This window comes from Loxodonta africana, chromosome 9 (assembly GCF_030014295.1).
Source record: "Loxodonta africana isolate mLoxAfr1 chromosome 9, mLoxAfr1.hap2, whole genome shotgun sequence".
NCBI classification, from domain to species: Eukaryota; Metazoa; Chordata; class Mammalia; order Proboscidea; family Elephantidae; genus Loxodonta; species Loxodonta africana.
Genome location: NC_087350.1, coordinates 46,465,444 through 46,486,251, shown reverse-complemented (window position 1 = coordinate 46,486,251; position 20,808 = coordinate 46,465,444). Strand labels below are relative to the sequence as shown.

The 20,808-nt window shown below is 49.8% G+C and overlaps 1 protein-coding gene across 4 annotated transcripts in view; it reads left to right on the top strand.

The window, feature by feature from the left end:
* Positions 1 to 20,560, top strand: part of MIGA2 (mitoguardin 2) — a 28,853-nt gene extending 8,293 nt beyond the window's left edge. The window contains exons 5-16 of one of the 4 annotated variants that reach the window (XM_064291339.1): positions 987 to 1,104; positions 1,457 to 1,593; positions 5,908 to 6,025; positions 7,312 to 7,412; positions 7,991 to 8,106; positions 11,114 to 11,186; positions 11,389 to 11,475; positions 14,965 to 15,063; positions 15,361 to 15,495; positions 16,335 to 16,388; positions 18,019 to 18,135; positions 18,466 to 20,560. In XM_064291339.1, the coding sequence (XP_064147409.1) occupies positions 987 to 1,104; positions 1,457 to 1,593; positions 5,908 to 6,025; positions 7,312 to 7,412; positions 7,991 to 8,106; positions 11,114 to 11,186; positions 11,389 to 11,475; positions 14,965 to 15,063; positions 15,361 to 15,495; positions 16,335 to 16,388; positions 18,019 to 18,135; positions 18,466 to 18,672 (1,362 nt within the window). In that variant the 3' untranslated portion in view covers positions 18,673 to 20,560. Of the gene's footprint in view, positions 1 to 986; positions 1,105 to 1,456; positions 1,594 to 5,907; positions 6,026 to 7,311; positions 7,413 to 7,990; positions 8,107 to 11,113; positions 11,187 to 11,388; positions 11,476 to 14,964; positions 15,064 to 15,360; positions 16,292 to 16,312; positions 16,389 to 18,018; positions 18,137 to 18,465 lie in introns of those variants that run through there. The other 3 variants (XM_064291338.1, XM_064291337.1, XM_064291336.1) reach the window with 3 other exon arrangements.
* The last annotated feature ends 248 nt before the right edge of the window (positions 20,561 to 20,808 follow it).

Genomic DNA, 20,808 nt, shown 5'->3' with positions numbered 1-20,808 from the left:
GACCTGGGCTTGGGGCGCCAGGCCAGGCAGGGGCAGTTGGGGTGCCTGTCACGGCCTCTGGGCTCAGTACCAAGTACCAAGTAGGCCCTAGTCCCTGCTCTCAGGAAGCTTATTGACTGGTAGGGAGAGGAAAGAAGTTTCATTCATTCATTCATTCTTCCATCCATGCCTCCATCTATTTATTCATCCATGCACCCATCCATCCATGCCCCCATCTAGTCGTCCATCCATGCATCTGTCCATGCAGGCTTTCAAAGATTTCTATTCATCACTTGTATGTGCCAGGCGGATAAGATTCAGAAGATAACTGTATGATCTCTTGGGGAAGATATTTATCTATGAAAGTTCATTTATTCATGCATTCATCAGACATTGAGCAAGCACCTGCTTTGTGCCAGGGATTTTGTTAGGCACTGGGGGTGTGGAGGTAAATAAGACAAAAAGGAGTTTATTTTCTCTGGGAGGTGGCTTTTGGTTTGTTCATTCATCCAGTCATTAATTCACTCAACAAGCCCCAAGGCCCAGCCCTGGGCCAGCCACTGCCCTGGGGACACAGGGGTGGGTGAGAGATAGTTCTTGTCCTGGAGGAGCCCACAGGCTGGGAGGGCATGTGGTTATGGCTGTGGCCCTCATGCCTGGCTGAGCCTGTAATGGCTGGTCCCTCAGGCCTTCTTGTCAGACCGGTAGAGGAGCTCCAGAACAGGGAGTAGATAGTGCTGGTCAGGAGCTGGGCTTAGGGCAGGATTTATCAGAGGGTGCTGGTTCCTAGGCCAGTTGTTGGGTTCAGTGTTTCTTCCCACTTAGGCAGTTTCTGTGAGACATCATCAGGCACTTGGAGTTTGTGGAACCAGCTCTGCTAGGGGCTTAGACACTATGGCCAGAGGCTAATTCAGGGATGATATTTGGAGGGGGTATGGGGGATCCTACAGAGGGCCCAGGAAGGCCTCACTCCATGCCCTTGGGCCCCTGCACTGCTTGGTGCCCAGATGGTGGCAGTGAACTCATCCAGCCCCGTGGCAGTCTGCTCGGGACCATGGGATGCCAGAGGGATGGAAGAATCAGTGGCTGCCAGCGATGGGAACGCTGAAAGCCTCTACATGCAAGGTAAGGCCTGGAGACTAGTCTCTGGGCTTTCTTGGGGAAGGGGTGGGAGGAATGGCCTCCTCCTGGTACCCAGGCTGGGCTCAGGACATTTTATATAATATTTCACCTCCATTCCCATCATGGTTCCCAGCCATTTCTGGGCAGGGGACAGTCTTCTAGGAACCAATCTGGTCTGAATGAAGACCTGTAAACTACTAAATCCTGAAAAAGAGATCAGGACCTGGCCCACCGCCCTGCCAGGCTCTTGTCCTTCTGGGCCCTGCTGTCTCCTCACTGAGTGAGGCTGTACAGGGCCAGGCAGCTCTTTCTCTGCTGGGGGCCTGACTCACCCTTCTCTCCTGCCTGTGCTCAGGCATGGAACTATTCGAGGAGGCTCTGCAGAAGTGGGAGCAGGCGCTGAGCGTGGGGCAGAGGGGAGAGAGCGCCAGCACCCCCATACCAGGGGACAGCCTTCAGAACCCAGAGATGGCTTCAGAGGTGCTATCCGAGGTAGGTGGTCTTCCCCTGCATCCCCTCTTACCCTGGCATGGGAGAACTGCCCGACTTTTCTAAAGCAGCTGTACCATTTTACATTCCCAGCCAGCAGTGTATGAGTGTTCTAATTTCTTTATGTCTTCACCAACACTTGTAATTTTCTGTCTTTTTGAATATAGCCATCCTAGTGGGTGTGAAGTCGTATCTCATTGTGGTTTTGATGTGTATTTCCTTGATAGCTAATGATAATGATGCTAAGCATCTTTTCATGCGCTTACTGGTCATTTGTGTATCTTCTCTGGAGAAATATCTATTCAGATCCTTTACCTATTTTTTTTTTTTTTAATTTTTCTTTTTATTATATAGTTGTAAGAGTTGTGTATATATTCTCCTATCCAATATGTGGTTTGCAAATATTTTCTCCCATTCTGTTTGTTTTCTTTTCACTTTCTTGGTGGTGTCCTTTAAAACACAAAAGTTTTTAATTTTGTTCAGTCGCAATTAATTTTTTTTATTATGTCATTTATGCTTTTGGTGTCATATCTAAGAAATCATTGCCTAGCCCAAAGTCATGAAGATATACTCAAGATTTTTTTTCCCAAGAGTTTTATAGTGTTAGTTCTTACATGTAGGTCTGTGAACCATTTTGGGTTAATTTTTGTATGTGGCATGAGGTAGGGACTATATTTTCTTTTTTTTTAACCAGTAGAACCAAGATCTTGTTGTATCTAGTAGATAAAGTTTTATTACCAGACTTCTTTCTGCTAAACAACATGTCTTGAACATCTTTTCATGTTATTTTTTTAAAATCGAAATTTTTAGTGAGATAATTGTAGGCTCACATGCAAGTTGTTAAGAAATAATACATGTACCCTTTACCCATTTTCCCCCAATGGTAACATTTTGTGAAACTAGTACAATATCACAACCAGGATATTGGCATTGATATGGTCCACCAGTCTTTTTCAGATTTCCCCCTTTTTGCTTGTACTTTTCGTGTATGTATCCATGTCAGTTTTAATGGCTTTACTGAATTATATCACAAGACTGACCATCAGTTATTTTACCAGCTATCTAGGTGGTTGTATTAGATTGTTTAGGTTTTTTCCGCTTATTACCCTTTTAAACAACTCCAAGTATATTAGCTCTCTCTTTCAATTTTTTTAAAGAACTTTATTGCTCATATGTGTTCATTTTAAATCATTACGCAAAAGCATAAAGCTCAAGAGTCCCCCACATTCTTTTCTCTTGTAAAAAGTTTGCTGTTCATTCTTCCAGTTTTTTAATAACTAGAATAGCACATTTATCCTTTAAAAAATTGGGGCCTACAACTCTTCAGACAGGGATCGGACTGGACTATGGGATAGAAAATGATACTGGTGAAGAATGAGCATCTTGGATCAAGTAGACACATGAGACTATGTTGGCATCTCCTGTCTGGAGGGGAGATGAGAGGGCAGAGGGAGTCAGAAGCTGGCCGAATGGACATGAAAATAGAGAGCCGAGGGAAAGAGTGCTATCTCATTAGGGGGAGAGCAATTAGGAATATATAGTAAGGTGTATATAAATTTTTGTATGAGAGACTGACTTGATTTGTGAACTTTCACTTAAAAAAAAAGCACAATAAAAATTAAAAAAGATTGGGGCCTACTGCATGCATTTCTGTTCCTTGTTTTTTTTCATTTAACAATATATTTTGCACACCTTGTTGGTGTGCAAAAGAGTATGCATAGCGTGATCCTATGTTTATATAAAAAGTATTAGATATATGAAATATATTTTGAACACAGTCTAAGAATGAAGTCTGGGAGACACTGCAGTGTAGCAAGCGTTAACTTCGGGTGGTGAGATGATGTGTATTTTTTTTTAAACGTGGTTTTTATGTCATTATATTCTTACCGTTCTTATTTTTAATGTTCAACAGCTCCATTTTGTGAGCTTGGGACTTTTAAACAAAGCATCCTTTTTACTCATGAAGGGAATGCACCTGCCCCAGCTTCTCAGCAGTGTCCTTTCTCCGGTGTGGGAACTGCGGTGGGGACTGAACCAGGCCTGTCACTCTTTCTCCCTGGCCTTGCATGGTACCAGGGAGGAGTGTGCTGATGGCAGAGTTCTGTGGTCAGGCTTCCTCCTAGGAGCAGATCAGAGCTCCAGACCCCCGAGATAAAACCTATGACTGGACCCTATATAGCCACCAAAGCAATTCACAGGAGCAGTGTGAAGAGTGTCAACTTTTTGGTGGTCTGTTGGGCTCCAGGGTTCAGATGGAAGGGTTGCCACAGGCCGTTCAGGGTAGAGGACAACACAGCCTAAGGGGAGTGGGTTTTATCATCATCACTGCTTTGCAGATGAATAAACTAAGGCACAGAGAGTAGAAATGTCCGGTTCAAGATATCATAGCTGGTGAATTGCACAGCGAGACTCAAAGCCCACATGTAATTGTCTCCCCAAATGACAGCCACAGACAAGAAAAAAGAAAAAAAATCTGCTTCATCTCACTGCTCAGAGATAACACCTCTTATGTTGGGGTGTGTCTCCCAGACTTTGCTGTTACACTGTGTTAAAGTGTATATTGTATATATTTAGTGTTTTTACACAAACATGGGGTCACAGCACCCGTAATCTTTTGTAACTCACCTTCTTTCACTTCAGCTTTCCTTTGTATTTTACATGGACATAAACTATTTCATCATGAGAAGCATATAGCTTGACTTTGGCTTGAGGGCAGTGTTGATCTCTGCTAAAGCTGCAGGCTCCAGCAGCCTCATGGGCGGGGCCTGAACCTGCCAGAGCACAAAGGCCCGTAGGCCTGGGGTCCTATAGGCCTGGGGTCCTATAGGCCTGGGGTTGAATCCCGACTCTGCCAGGCTCTACCTGGGTGACATGGACCAGACACTTGCCTGAACGATGAGTACGATGACAAGGTACCTGGTCCAAGGTGTACGCTCAGCAAGTGGCAGCCATTTCCACTGTTACTGTGCCATCTGAGCTCTTCTGGCTCCCTCTCCCGAGTGGCCTCAGACTAGAGCTGGCCCTTGTTTCCTCCCTGGGGTCCAGTTACCTTCAGGTACTGGATCTGGCAGCCTCTGTGGAAGATAGAATCGGGCCTGCCTGAGTCTCACCGCTCGGCCCAGAAACTCCTAGAGTTGACTGAGCAGCGCCCTCTTCTTCCCACATTTCAGCCTTGGAGCCCCCAGGGCAGCAAAGAGGTCATTGAGGCTACAAGATGCTGCTGTGTGCTCCTTGGAGGGAAGTACCGGGTGAACTGCACACCCCAAGCTACCTTCCACCTCCAGCAAAGGCCCACTCAGGCTTCTCTGCAAACCATTCTCCTGCCATCCATGTCCTCCCCAAGCAACTGCCCCTTCACTGCCCAGCCTTGGGAGCTGCTGGCTATGGCCCTAGACCTGCACGAAACTGGAGTTCCCTTCACTTGGCAGCCCAGCAACACAGTAACAACTGTTAACTGCTTATTGCACTTCCCTGTGTACCAAACACTGTGCTTCACGAGACGCATACTATTGTCCCCATTCTACAGAGGAAGCAACTGAGGCTCAGAAGCAAAATGCTTTCCAAGCACGCACAGTACATGACAGTGGGATTTGAACCCAGCTGTTTCTGGGCTCCAAATCATACTCCTTTTATAGTAATAATAACAGTAGTTACAGGAATCATTTAGTGATCATTGCCATGGGCCAGTCTTGTGTAAAGTGCTTTGCATACTCTTACCTCTTTAAATTTTCCCTAAAGCCCTGTGAAGCAGCCACTCTTATCTCAGTTGACAGATAAGGAAATTGAGGCTTAGAATGGGGAAGTTATTTGCCCAGGTCACGCTGTTCAGAACTGCTGGTGCCAAGATTGAACCCATGTCTATTTGTGAGCCACAGATCTAATTTAAAATTTTCTAGAGTCACATAAAAAAAGAAACAAGCAAAAATGATTTTAATAATATATTTTGAATACGCTAATATATCCAAAATATTATCATTCCAATGTGTATCAACATAAAAAATTACTAATGACTTATTTTACATTCTTTTTTTGTGCTAAGTCTTTGAAATCTGGTGGCCAAGACCACATAATTTATACTTAATGGCATATCTCAGTTTAGACTGGCCTCATTTCAAGTGCCCCATGACATCGTGTGGCAGGTGGCTCCTGTACTGACCAGTGCAGGTCTGGCACCGAGGCTGTTTGGCTCCTGTGCCATGAAGCCTTCTCCCCCTTCCCCAGGAGCCTGGGGCTCGGGCTGTGTCAGTGGTGAGGGTTGAGACCATTCCCATGGGGAGCTTGGAGGGTCTGGGTTGATGGCCACTACATTCCACAAAGCAGGAGTCGCAGCGAAGGGAGTTTGCAGAGAAGCTGGAGTCGCTGCTGCGCCGTGCCTACCACCTGCAGGAGGAGTTTGGCTCCACCTTCCCGTCGGACAACATGCTGCTGGACCTCGGTGAGCTGGGCCCAGGGGCGGTGAGAGAACCAGGGCGGAACCAGTCTCAGTGGATTGGACAAGTCAGGGTCCTCAGGGCCCTCAGACCTCATCTGCTCCAGTGCCTTATTGCACAGGTGGGAGAACAGGCCCAGCGAGGGACATTATACGTGGCAGGAAGTATCAAAGCTGGGATGAGGCCTGGGAGTCCCTGGCTAGTGCTCCTCACCCTGTCCCACTGGGAGCAGACCTTGGGGGTTGTGTATCGGCATCCCCCTTATGGTGTTTCTGGGCCTTTGGGTTGAGCTACTCCCCTACTGACTTGCTGGCTTCTGGGCAGGCATTGGGCAGGCTGAGGGGATGGCTCACATAGAGATTAACCCAAAGTAGGCCACAAGGCCAAGAACAGAGGTCCCATTGTTGGCCCCATTGAGGTAATGGGGTGTGACATCATCAAGTGTGAATGAAGTCATTCAGCCAAGCAGCCAGCATTCTCCTAGTGCCCACTGTGTACCAGCCCCTGTGCTGTGACTGTGATTCATGGCCTTGTCTGGGGGCTCTCCTGAGTATTAGGCTCCCTGGCTGTACTGGTGGGGACACAGACTCAGAAAGGGGAGTGGGTTGGCCAAGGCTCTGTGTGCCCTTGCGGTTTCTCCCCACATGGCCTCAATGTAACTTTGCCTGTTGGAGAAACTCTGCTTCCTCTGGCCTCCCCACGTGGCAGCGAAGGGCTTGTCCTTGGGCTGGTAGGGTGTTCAGGGTGGCCCACTGCGGGTTTGTAGTCTTTGCTTATTTGACAGACATTTCCTAAGTGCTTTTAAAGATCCAAACCCTTCAGCCCCTGAGCTGGAGGGGGCAGAAACACTGAGTGAGTGGCCCATGGACTCCTTTGAGCCCTTTGGTACCAATGGCTAAGTTTCATCTTGTCAGGAAGGAGGCACAACTTGCCCAGGGCTATAGCACAGCAGGGTCTCCACCTCCTGCAGAACTCAGGGACCACCAGGCCTCAGGGTCCATCACTGTGAGCATGGGCCAGCCTCTCACCAGCCTATGTCCCAGTGTCCCCACCTACGAAGTGGAGATGATCGTGTGCCCACCTTGGGATGTGTGAGTCTTGAAGGAGATAATTCATTTGAGGTGATAGCCCAGCGTCTTCACACAGAAGTACTCAATAAATAGGAGCTCCACGAGCATCTGCATCAACCACCCTAGACAGAGCTTCCATGCATCTGGTATTGGCAGGCTTTGCATACCTGGATCCTAGAAAGTTCTGTGAGGAAATCTCAGCCAAGCCCTTCTCTTTTCAGAGAAGACCCTCATGCTGCCCCTGACTGAGGGCTCACTGCATCTACGGGCCGATGATGAGGACAGCCTGACCTCGGAGGATTCCTTCTTCTCAGCCACTGAGGTGACGCAGGGCACAGGGAGGGGTGAAGGGTTAAGTTCCTGTGGAGGCCAGCAGGGCAAGCCCTGGGTCATGGGAAAGTGAAGGCATTTCCTCCAGTGGGAGCAGAATTTGGCAGTCACCAAGTGCTGTACCCTGGGAACTCAACGCACTTTCTAGAGAGGAGGTGGCCTGGGAAGCCAAGGGTCTTAGGTCCTATGGAGGAGAGCAGAGGTCCCCAGCCCTCAACTGCTCCAGCCACACTAACCTAACCCTTCTCCAGACATCTATGCCCATTGCTTGACATTAGTCTCCTGCCAAGACCACGTGTGTCAGGCCCAGCTGTCCTCTGCCTGTGGACAGTAAATGGTCCTTTTGGGAAGGGCCCCTGGAGATGGGGATGCTGAGGCCAGGAGGCAGTGGCGACCTACTCCAGGTTACTCAGACATCCTCCTGGTTTGGATTAGTGCTCCCTCTGACATACCCTCTGAGAGGCTGGCGGTGTAGGGGGAAGCCCATAGGGTGTCCCCTGCTGACAGACTGATGCAGCTTACAAGGCTCTGACTGCCCCCCTTCCTCATCCTCTGCATCACCCCCGCCAGCTCTTTGAGTCCCTGCAGATTGGAGATTACCCAATCCCACTCTCCAGGCCGGCTGCTGCCTACGAGGAGGCCCTGCAACTGGTGAAGGAGGGGAAAGTACCTTGCCGGACCCTTAGGTGAGCTCAGTGGAAGGAGGGAGGGAGAAAGGGAGCAGGAGGCAGGTGTGGTGAGCCCTGTCCTCTTGGAGGAAGCTGGGGAAGCCAGCTGTGCTTGGTGAGGACTCAGCTTGGCCAGGCTAGCTGAGGCCCCTGATGGGCTGGCAACAGCTCAGGTGCTCAGCCAAGGATGAATGGCCCCAAGCACCAAGACAGACAGGCTTGTTATTAACAATAATGATAATAAATTGATGTAATTAATAATGTAACTATAGTTGACACTTGTTTTTACGTTCTCAAAGTAGTGCAACCTCAGAAACACAGTGGGCACTTTCTAAACCCAGTGTCCCAACACCACCCCTTTTTAGCAGAGGTTGGGAACCTAGGCTTTGAGGATTCTATCTAGGTTCTGCCACTTTATAGTATGTGGCACTGGACAAGTTGCTTAACTTAGACTCGGTTTTCTCATCGGTAGCTATATTTATGTTTCTTATCCATCTTAATACTTCTGCACAGTATGAGGTAGAGGTCAAAATTCATTTTTTTCTATATGAATATCCAGTTATTCTAGCACTGTTTGTTGAAAAGGTTTTCCTTTCCCTGTCGATGTATATTGGTGTCTTTGTCGAAAGTCTGTTCTGTTCCATTAGCCTATATATCTATTCTTAAACCAATACTACAATGTTTTAATTATTGTAGCCTTATGGCATTTTTTTTTATGGCAGGTCTTGAAATACGGTAGTGAAGTTGTTCACTTCAGCTTAGTTTTTCTTCTTCAAGGTTGTCTTGGCTTTTGCATTTCCTTTACATTTCCGTATAAATTTTAGAGGCAGCTTGTAACTTTACACACACACATAAACCCTGCTCAGATTTTGATTAGGGTTGTGTTGAATCTGTGGATCAGTTTGGAGCCATCTTAGTATTGATTCTTCTAATGCATGAATATGGTATATCTTTCTTTAAGTTGTCTTTAATGTCTCTCATCAGTGTTTTATAATTTTTGAAGTAGAGGTCTTGTACATCTTTTGTTAAATTTATTCCTAGGTCTTTGCCTTTTTTAAAAAAATATTTTATTGTGACAAAATATGTATAACATAAACTTTGTCATTTTAACCATTTTAAGTGTACAGCTCTGTGGCCGTAATCACATTCACAGTGTTGTGCAACCATCACACCATCTATTTCCAACTTTGATTTTTTATGCCATTGTAAAGTGTTTCTATTTTATTTTCCAATTATTTGTTCGGTAGAACATTCGTAAATGTGGATCTTTTTTTTTCCCCCTCTGATCACAAAAGCAATACATGCACACGGGAAAAAATTCAACCATTATACAAATATTTAGGAAACAAAATTTCCTTGTAATCTCAGTCCCCAAAAATTCAATCGACTTAATAATTGTCTGGTTTTTTTTTTCCAAATTAAAATAGGAATTCTGTTTTTACAAAATTGAGATCGTGCTACATACACCACGTACTGTTTTATATCATTCCCTTTCCAAGTAACACCTTGAATGTCTTCCTATGCCTTGTTCCAACCTCACTGTTTCTCTTGGCCACTTGCTTCGCCATTGTGGGGTGGACCATCATTTATTTAGCTGGCCCCCATAGTTTGCCGTTACAAACTATGCTGAAATGAACTTTTTTTTTTATTGTGGTAAATATGTAGGTAACAGATCATTTACCTTTTCAACATTCTTCACGTGTGTAGTTCAGCAGCATTAGTTATGTTTATCATGTTATGCAATGAACATCTTTATTTTATTGTGGTGAAAATATATGTAACAAAACATATACCATCTCAGCAATTTCTACATCTGCAATTCAGTAACATGCGCAATCATCTTGACTCACATAGCTTTGCTCCAGTTTCCATAAGCTAGATTCCTAGAAGCAAGATATTGAGTCAAATTTATATTTACAACATATAATTAAAAATACAGATCATAAGGTCGCTGTGAGTCGGAATCGACTCGACGGTGCAGGGTTGGGTTGGTTAATTAAAAATATGAAATGTTAATAAGCAGATATAGCCGTCTTACCAACTTGCCCTCCACAAAGTTTGTACAGTTTACATTCCTGCAGTGGTGTATGAGTGGGCCTGTTCCCCACGCTCTTGCTTGCATTACTATTATAGGGCTTTGAATCTTTGCTGAGCTGATAGGTAAATAATAGCTGAGATCTTGCTCACCTCACTGATGACAGATAAGAATGTTGGCTGGAACAGTTTGGTTTGCTGGAGGAGGAACAGAGGGCCGTGAACTGGGCAGACCCCTTTTCTGGTCTCTAGTCTTGGAGGGAGTCCTTCAATTTCGGCACATTTAGCTCCTGGGTGGGCATTCTGTGGCTAAAGAGAGACTTAAGATAACTTGTAAAATTATCCCTGTGTGACCAATTATTCCTTGTTCTGGCTGAATTGGGAAGGTTTTGTTCTTTTTAATTTACCCAGCAGCAATAGGCCTATGACTAAGCACAGTTTTGGTTGGCACCTGAAAGCAATCTGTCTGCCCCAGGCAGAAACTCAGAACTTGGCTTTTGGATCCTGGCTCCTGGATTTAAGTGTATGTGTTTTAAAGTTCACTGACTGAAAATGGCTGAAAGCCCTGGTTGAAACTTCAGTGATTTGGATAGTTGGGTGGCAAGCCCCTGGTGCCCTCTGGCTGCCCCAGAAAGCCTGGTCTGGAGTGGGTGGCACCTCCCTGCCCTGTTGTTCTCTTACCTGGGAGCAATTTTGATCCTTTGCCTCTGAGGGTTTGGGGCTGACTGTGACCTAAAGGAGGCTAAAGTCAGCCGGATCCCCAATGACCAGGCCTGCCACCTGTGTCAGTCCCAGTGCAGTGAGGCAGACATGTTCTCAGAGAGCATCCAGTCAGCCTCTTCCTTTGGCTTGGGAGACACTGAGGCCCAGAGAGGGGTAGGCATCTACCTGAGATCACTTCTACCTCCCAGCCCAGGGCTCATCCTGACCCTCATAGAGGCATTGCTGGGTGGGGACCAGGCAGTGTGATGCTGTCTGTTCTTCCCCTCAGGACAGAGTTACTGGGCTGCTACAATGACCAGGACTTTCTGGCCAAGCTGCATTGTGTCCGACAGGCCTTCAAGGTGGGTACAGGGTACAGGGTGCAACTTGGGGTGGATGGAGCCAGAGGGGGTGGTCAAACTTAGCCATGTCCATGTGGCTTTTCCTACTGCCTGTGTCCACGTCTGGCTTCTCTGTGGAATGGGGCCTATGCCCAGCCCCTCACACCGCTATGGGGGACTGCCACGTCCAGTGGCTCACTTCCCTCCTTCCCTCGTTCCTTAGGGACTCCTGGAAGACAACAGTAACCGGCTCTTCTTCAGGGAGGTTGGCCGGCAGATGGTGACTGGCCTGATGACCAAGGCTGAGAAGGTAGTGGGGGTGGGGCTTTTTGTTCAGGTTTTCTTTCTCTCACTCTTTTCTTAATTTTTGTTTTATAAAAGCCAGTCTGAAAATAAGCAGTTCACCATGGTGTTTAAGAACATGGCTCTGGAGAAGGATGTCCAACAGAAATATACTGCGAGCCACAGATGTAATTTTAAATGTTCTAGTAGCCACATGGAGTCCCTGGGTGGTACAAATGGTTAAGTGCTCAACTGCTAGCCAAAAGGTTGGTAGGTGGTTCAAGCCCACCCAGAGGCACCTCAGAAGATAGGCCTGGTGATCTGCTTCTGAAAGATCACAGCCTTGAAAACCCTATGGAGCAGTTCTCCTCTGCACACGTGGTGTCATCGTGAAGCAGAATTGACTCACAGCAACTAACAACAGTAGCCACATTAAGAAAATGAAAAGAAACAAGTGAAATTAATTTTAATAATATATTTTATTTTACCCAGTATATCTCATATGTTATCATTTCAACATGTAATCAATATTTAGAAATTTGAATCCTGGGGGTGAGAATAATTGTACCCACTTCGTAGACCATTTATGAGGATTAAATGAGATAATGCACTCGATAAATAATAGCCATCACTGGTTGTTCTCATATAAGGAACACCTGCTCATTGTATAAAAAACCAAACTCTTTGCTATGGAGTCAATTCCAACTCATAGTGATCCTGTGGGACAGAGTAGAGCTGCCCCATAGGGTTTCCAAAGAGTGGCGCATGGATTTGAACTTGGCATCCTTTTGGTTGGCCGCCGAGTTCTTAACCACTGGGCCACCAGGGCTCCTGTTCATTTTGTAGCAGTTAGAAATGATGTTACAAAGACGGGATTTGGAGCTACGTAAACCTAGGTTGAATCTAGCTCCATCACGTGATCCCTCTGTGACTTTGCTGATTAAATTCACTCTGTGCCTCAGTTTCCACACTGAAGAGAGGATGTAGTCATACTACTTGCCTCCCACAACTGGGCAGAGTAAATGCAATAATGCCGGAACCTGTGTTGCATAGGGTCAGGCCAGGCAGCACTCAGTGAAGATCATTAGTGTTAATAGTGATGATGAGCGCAACACAAGGTGTCCCCCATGGACCAAGCCAACCTTGTGGTCATCAAACCTTTTACAGATGATGCGTGTGTGCATAAGTGTCTGTGTGCTTTTAGAGTTCTTCCCCAACAAAATAGCTTATATGTGGTAGGAAGCTGAGCTTTATGCTTTAAACACGTCTCTTGCCTTCCAATTCACTGGGCCCGTTTACTGTGAGGTCAGCGGGGATGCCGGGTTTAGAGCAGGTGTCCAGGCCCAGTCCTTGGAGCACCAGGTCCTGGGCAGTGTCAGTGCTGGGCTTGGAAGGGAGCTCTGTTTGCTCCTGGGTGGAGCCACATGGCTCAGAGCCTCTAGCAGGCAGTGGAGTCTGGGAGACTTGAAGTACAGTGAGGTGTGGCTCCAGTTCGAAGGAGCTCTGAGTCTGGTGGGGCTGGCCTGGGCCTGGTTCTACACAAGGGGCACTGGAGGTGTGGAAGAAGGCCAGACAGAAGCAGACTGAATTCTCAGGGGAGACAGCACCCGTGGCAGGCCTCATGGGGTGAAAGGTTTTGGTAGAGATGGCAACGAGACCATCTGGATTTGGGAGAGAATGGGACAAGCAGGCTGGCCTGGCCAAACAAGGGTCCTGGGCTCTGTGGGTGAGCAGCAGGAGATGGGCCAGATTGATTGGCCAGGCCAGGTCACATAAGGCCCCACGTGCCAGGCTGGGGTGCTTTAGCTTCATCCTGTAGGCCACAGGGGAGCTGGGGAAGGGTTGGCATTTTTTCTCCTTATGCTAATTTTATTTACTGGTTTTTATTTCTGATTGTAACATAACCAAGCCTGGAGGGGCAAAGGGAGCTCCCTAGATCACTAAGCAAGTGAAGGTAGAGCCGAGATTTGAACCCAGGTCATCCTGACCCCAGCCTGTGCCCTTAGCCTGTTTGCTGAACAAATGCATGGAAGGTGAGCAGGGCTGAAGTGGGCACAAGGAGCATAATGGATGGGCGCTGCTCTCTGTGGCTGCTCCCAGAGGGGCCTGGAGGTATGGCTGTCCTCTCCCTAGCCTCTACCTGAGTGCGGGACTTACGTTTCATTTTTATTATGAAACAGAAGAGTGTCAAAGACTGTGAAGCAGCCCCTGAGCACCAGAGACTGCACTGGGCCCTGGGACTAGAGCAATGACCGATGAGTCTCTGTGGGATCTTTCCGAGCAGGTGGAGCTGGGGCCAGATCCCCGGTCTGGGAAAATGCCACCACCAGGCTCTACAGCATCAGACACTTCCTCACTGCCTGTCCCTGGGACTAGTCACGAAACCTCTGCAAGTATCAGTCTCCTCCTGTGTAAATGGGCATGCCCCGGATGTTGTGAGATGACATCAGACATGCTTAGCAAGGGACAGCTCTTATTATCTTCATCATCTCATCGTCATCATTTTACAAATAAAGAAACTGAGGCAGGGAGAGGTTAGGGAATGGCCCAAGACCATCCTAGCAAGTTCTCTTTAAAACTTAATGAAAGTAGTTTTAAAAAAAAATGATTGTAAAGATGATGCATACTCATTGTAGAAAAAACTAAGACAAAACAAAAAAGAAAAATTATGCCCAATTTGCCCGGTTCACATCTTGGTAAATATCTGTCTGGTGTCTCCCCGGCCCATGGGTCTTTATAAATGGCATCCACCTGCCTGTGCTGTTGTGCATCAGCTGCATCCTGCCTGGGACCGCAGGCACATCACCGATCTTCTGAAGCCTCGGTATTTCTTTCTGTCAAGTGGGCATAGTAATGGAACCCACCTCAGAGGACCGTAAGAATGAAGCCGGTTAACCCATGCTTAGAAAAGACCCTGGCACATATCGTTTCCATGTACGTAAATGTAGATCCACATCTGTAGATTGTGTCTTAAGCCCCAGCTAAACCTCAGGGCCCCAGGGAGTAAAGGACGCATCGTACATGCATAAGTCTTAATACTCAGCAACACCAGCCAGCCACTGGACCAATTGTGTTACATGTATGAGCTCATCAAGTCCCCAGAACAGCCCTCTGAGTGTGGGGCTGCAGCTTCTCCCATTTTACCAGTGAGGCCCAAGGTCATGGAGATTTGAATGTTTGGCCTCCTGACTCTAACCCGCACGCTCTCGCCCATCCCTCCACAGTGAGATCACACTGTCACGCTGTGCCCGTCTCCTGGAGGGCAGTAGGTACTCAGTGAGCGGGCCAGAGAGGTTGCTGGGCGCACTTGTGTCGAGTCTCCCCCAGACATGCCCTGGTTTCCTGGAGAAGCAACTCTTCCCTGGCTTGTTTTCTCAGTGACTGCTGCCTGGGGACAGGACACAACCCCACCCTTGTTCGTCCCCCATCCATAGGCCAGCCTAACTCTTGTGGGTCTAGCCCATCTGGGTCTTGGGGCCTCTACCGAGACCAGAGCAGGCTGTGCTTCTCCCCACAGAGCCCCAAAGGCTTCCTGGAAAGTTACGAGGAGATGCTGAGCTACGCCCTGAGGCCCGAGACCTGGGCCACCACACGGCTGGAGCTGGAGGGCCGTGGGGTGAGTTGCCCTTGCTGGGGCTGTCCCTGGGGTCCCTTGCATCTGAGGTGCTTGAGCAGGGAGGGGATGCCTCAGCTTCATCACTGCTGGGAGCCCCCAATTCCTGCCCTGCCCCAGGCCCAGGCTGCACCCCACTGCGCAGCAGAGCAGGGCACCCACATGCCCCAGTCCCCATTGTCCCCAACTCACTGTGCCACCCCAGGGAGGCACCTGCCTCCTCTGGCCTCAGTCTCCCCATTTGGACAGTGGTCCTGCAGCTCAGGCACCTGGGACTAAGTGCAGCGCACCCTCTCGCAGGTGGTGTGCATGAGCTTCTTTGACATCGTGCTCGATTTCATCCTCATGGACGCCTTCGAGGACTTGGAGAACCCGCCGTCCTCAGTTCTTGCTGTCCTGAGGAACCGCTGGCTGTCTGACAGTTTCAAGGAGACGGTGTGTCACTGCCCCGCACCCTCAAACACACACACTCACGCATCCCCACACATTTGCATCTCTCTGGCTTTGGTTATCAAGATGGGGCTCCCCTTCCAATTGGACTTCACTGCCCAGGCTCCCTTGCCTCTGAGATTTGGGCCTGCCGTGGCTGGGCAGACTGGGCATCTGCTCCAGAGAACCTTCCCAGGTGACTCCACTGCTCTCCCTCCATACCAGTTTAGAACCAGCGTGGCGTGCATTTTCTGTATTGTGTCTTCACGTTGGTTAATTCTCCTCCTTCTGTGTTTAGTAATTCTATTCAAATTTAATGCATCCTATTTTTTTATTAAATTAAAATTTGGAAAAACTACAAAAAAAAACAGAAAAGCAACAAACTATAGAGGGAGAGAGCCCATTGCGGGTCTCCACGCAGGGCAGGGGCTGACGTGCGGCCTGCTATGCCAGCGATGTGTAGAAATGGTACTGGAGAAGGAGCAGGGCTACTCTTTTATTAGGTGTCGGGCAGTTTTCAGGCAGAAACCATTGGTCCCAACAACCACTGAGTGAGGTGGGTGTGCTATGCCATAGCCATTTTACAGAGGAGGAAATGGAGGCTCAGAGAAGTTCAGCAGGTAGTCCAGGGACCTGCAGCAATAGGGCTGGAGTTAAGACTCAAATTTCGGTGTTCTGATTCCAAACTGGCAGGAGGGAAACAGCAGTGTCTGTGCCCAGATGTGAGCCTGTCTTCCCACTTGAGGTGGGCTAAGTGGGAATAAGGGCTTGGTCCTGGGCTGGGAGGTGGGCAGGGGTGGGGCCTGATGCTTTGACACCCCAGGTGGGGACCATCTTTGATTTAGGCCCTGGCCACTGCTTGCTGGTCGGTCCTGAAAGCCAAGAGGAGGCTGCTGATGGTGAGTAACCCCATGACAGGCCCCCAGGGAGTGCCGTGGCATGTCTGGAACGCCTTTTGTTGGGCACTTGGCTCAGCCACCACTCCACTGGGCATGTGCTGCTCTGGGGGGTGGCATGGGTTGGGTGGAGGAATGCTGAGCCCCCAGGCTCTGCTGCATCTGTTGAACTTTGTCACAGCACTGGTCACCCTACCCCCTCATTGCATCACCCTTGACTAGCAGCTCCCCAACGGCACATGTAGACTAACTCACCTCACCCCCCAGGGCTCAGCACAGAGTAGGCCTCCAGAAATATTGGCAGGAACACAAGAGGGAAACGGGCACTCTAGGAGTGGCGCCTGGCTTGGTAGAGGCATCTGGGCGTGGGGCACGTGCCCCCAAGGAAGCAGGCAGAACAGCCTCCCTCCGCCTCCTGGACTGCTGTTTGTTATCTGTGCTCCCAGACAGCAGCTGGCTACACTATCTGGGCTGCAATCCCTTGCTCAGTTCTGTCAGCAGGGCTCTACTTCCCAGCTGATACTAGCTGTTGCTAATGCTACATGCTTTAGGCCCTTCCTGTGCTGAAACACCAGGGGCCACCTCATGCAGTTCCCACAGCAGCCTATGGGTACCCCTGTACTGCAGTGGTGAAAACCGAGGCTCTGAAAGCTCCTGTCACTGGCCCAGGCTCACCCAGCAACTATGTTAATGAAACAACTCTGCTCCACAACCCCAGCTCTTTTTTGTTTGTATTTATTGTGCTTTAAGTGAAAGTTTACAAATCAAGTCAGTCTGTCATACAAAAACCTTGCTATGTATTCCTAGTTGCGCTCCCCCTAGTGAGTTAGCACACTCTTCCCCTCCACCCTGTATTCCCCATGTCCATTCAGCCAGCTTTTGTCCCCCTTTGCCTTCTCATCTCCCCTCCAGACAGAAGCTGCCTACATAGTCTCATGTGTCTACTTGAGCCAAGAAACTCATTCCTCACCAGTATCATTTTCTGTCCCATAGTCCAGTCCAATCCCTGTCTGAAGAGTTGGCTTTGGGAATGGTTCCAGTCTTGGGCTAACAGAGGGTTTGGGGACCATGACCTCTAGGGTCTCTCTAGTCTCAGTCAGACCATTAAGTCTGGTCTTTTTACGAGAATTTGTGATCTGCATCCCACTGCTCTCCTGCTCCATCAGGGATTCTGTTGTGTTCCCTATCAGGGCAGGCATCTGTGGTAGCCAGGCACCATCTAGTTCTTCTGGCCTCAGGCTGAGGTAGTCTCTGGTTTATGTGGCCTTTTCTGTCTCTTCAGCTCATATTTACCTTGTGTCTTTGGTGTTCTTCAGTCTCCTTTGCTCCAGGTGGGTTGAAACTAGTTGATGCATCATAGATGGTCGCTTTGCTAGCATTTAAGGCCCAGACGCCACTCACCAAAGTGGGATACAGAACGTTTTCTTAGCATATTTTGTTATCCAGTTGACCTAGATGTCCCCTGAAACCATGGTCCCCAGACCCCCGTCCCTGCTACTCTGACCTTCAAAGCATTTGGTCGTATTCAGGAAACTTCTTAGAAAAGCCCAGCTCTTTATGTGACCCAGGACCCGACCGCCTGCACCCTCCCCAGGCCCTGGCCTGATCCCTCAGCCTTGCCCTACCCCCACAGGTGCCTGATGGCTTCATCTCCCATTTCTACTCCGTATCGGAGCATGTTAGCCCTGTCCTAGCCTTCGGCTTCCTTGGGCCCAAGCCACAGCTCTCTGAAGTCTGTGCTTTCTTCAAGGTAAACTGAAGGTGTGGCTGTGTCTGCTACTTCTCACCTGGGCCCTGGGACAGGAACCCTGGGAGGTTTCAAAAATGGAGTGAGGGCTTGGGCCTGGACCTGTTCCCAGAGGAAGGGTGGAGTTGGGGTGCCTGGAGAAGGGGAGTGTTGCTCCTCTGCTGGGAGGCTGGCCCAGGTGGATCCAGAGGAAGCCTCAGGAGGGGAGGAGCCCCAAGATGGGAGAGACTGAGCTGGGCACTGGCTGGGGACAAGGAGGGCTGGGTGGTCTAGAGGGCATTAGGAGGGAGCAGGGGACCTGGCTCGGGCCCCACGTCAGCCCTGTGCCCCTAGCACCAGATCGTGCAGTACCTGAGGGACATGTTTGACCTGGACAACGTGCGCTACACGTCAGTGCCGGCGCTGGCAGACGACATCCTGAAGCTGTCACGGCGCCGCAGCGAGATCCTGCTCGGCTACCTGGGAACACCAGTGGCCAGCACCATCGGCCTGAATGGGACACTGCCCCGAGAAAACGGGCCCCTGGAGGGACTGCAGTAGAGCAGCATGGCTGACAGGGAGGGGGGCTGCCTGGGCCTCCTTCTTATGGCTGGTGGCAGAGAGAGGCTACCCCTCCCCTCTTCTGGGTTGGCATCAAAGGGCCTGGGTCCCCCAGGGGCTGCCCTAATGGGTGTCCATGGGTGGCAAAGCCCAGACCATGGTTCATCATCTGGCAATCCTCAAGGCCCAGAGGCAATCTTCCTTGGAGATGCTAGGGCCTGGAGTGGGGTCCCGCCTACTGGAACCCTGACTGTCCTCAGCTATCGCTGAGGGGAAAGCAGCGGCTAGAACCAGTGGCTCGTCGGGCCTGAGGGAGAGGAAGGCGGAGAGAGAGCGAGAAGGGAAGAGAGGAGGGAGGGAAAGGTGTTTACATGGAGGAGTAGAATTGGGATAGGCAGAGCCGGGAGGCCCTAGGGGCTGCTGACAGAAACACTAGCAGTGGAGCTAGGAGGGTGGAGGTGGAAGATGGGAGGGCACTGTGCTAAAGGTCAGGGTGTCCTGACCGAGAATGAATCTGGGGGTGGATGGCCTCAGAGTCCAGGCCTCTGGCAGACAATCCTGACTATCCCACCACCTGCTACTAGCCTAGAGTGTTTGCAACTCCAGAGAGGAGGGTGGGGCCACAGAGTAAGGGCTAGGGGAACAGGGCACCTTCATGGGTGGCAGGCCTAGACCATCCAGAGGGTGCCAGGGAGAGCTGGTGTCTCTCCTGTGCTCATATCTGGGCAAGGGCTGGGCCCTTGACAACCCCAAGCACCGAAAGGTCCACTCACATTCCTTCACCCTGCCAAAGATTGTGTCCTCTCCACCACCACCCCACCAAAGATGGGACGTGGTGGGGCTGCGTGCCCCCCTCCCACCCACCTCTCTGTGAGTCAGGAACTCCCTGGGTGATCCTAGGCTCTGAGCTGGGGGCCCTTGCCAGCACTCTCAGGCACCTGTGCTGCCATCACGGTGACCCCAGGAATGAGGGGGCCCAGGGACCACAGGGGAGAAGTCAGGATGTCTGGAGCAGCTCCCCGACCCTCATTCAGACAAGAAACTTCGATAGTGCGGATTTTCCGGCACTTGCCTTCAACTCAACGCACAAATGCTCTCAAAGCTGGTAGCTTGTGCAGAGCCCTCGTCCAGGGTGGCGCTGCCCCGCTGATCCTGCAGAGGAAGTCCTGTTAGCATTTGTCCTGCAGCTCCATCCCCACACTGACAGGCTCCTGTCAGCCCTGCAGACTCACTACAGTGTTTTCACCTGAGCTGGGATGTTTTATTTATTGCCTTAACACTTTATTTTAAGACTGCCCTTCCCAGGTTGAGAGACCTGCAGGAGAAATGGATCTGCTGGCTTTCCATACTCTGGAGTTTGGACTAGCTCCTCAGACCTGGGTCCCTCTCCCCTGAATGTAAAGGATGTCCGAGGAGTGGGGTGATCATGCCCATGTGGGACAGAAGGGTGCACAGAAGGGAGAGGGTAACATTGGGCATGGCTTTGTCTCTGAGACTGTCCTGGTGCACATCCTCCGGTTCCCTGACTGGAGGACCACTGGGCACTGATGATAGCTCTGGCCCCACGTCCACGCATGAGGCTGATGCCCAGGAGGGACCAGCCTCCTGGGCAGGAAGGAACCCAGAAGGCCCCCCGTCCATTCCTGACGTTCCGTTCATCTGCACTTAGCCTGCTCTGTGAATGTATTCTTGGGCCTGAATCCCAGCCCACTCTGATTTGCTCCTGAGTTACACAGAAGTGGCATTTTCATTTTGTCTTTGTTTACACGTCCACGCACTGACTCTGGCACTCAGTTTGTTGCAGCTTCCGACTTTTGTACGGTAGAGTGTGTGCGCCGAATGTGAGTCAAATAAACGATTTCCTTCCACGTGGCGGTACTGCTGGGCACACGTGTGGCTATTTGCTTCTTGGGCCAGAACCAGGGACCTACTCTTTGGGGTGCAGTTGATGGAGGATCTGGGAGGATAAAGGTCCAGAGTAGTTTGTTGGGGACTGTGATCCCATTTGGGCTGCTTGGCAGCCCGACAGGGTCCATCTGTCCCTTGGTAGGCTGTGTGTGGATCCAGCCTAGTCACCAGCCTGAGAAGTCACTTCTCTCTGGCCTTCGGTTTCCACGTCTGTAAAACACAGGTGTT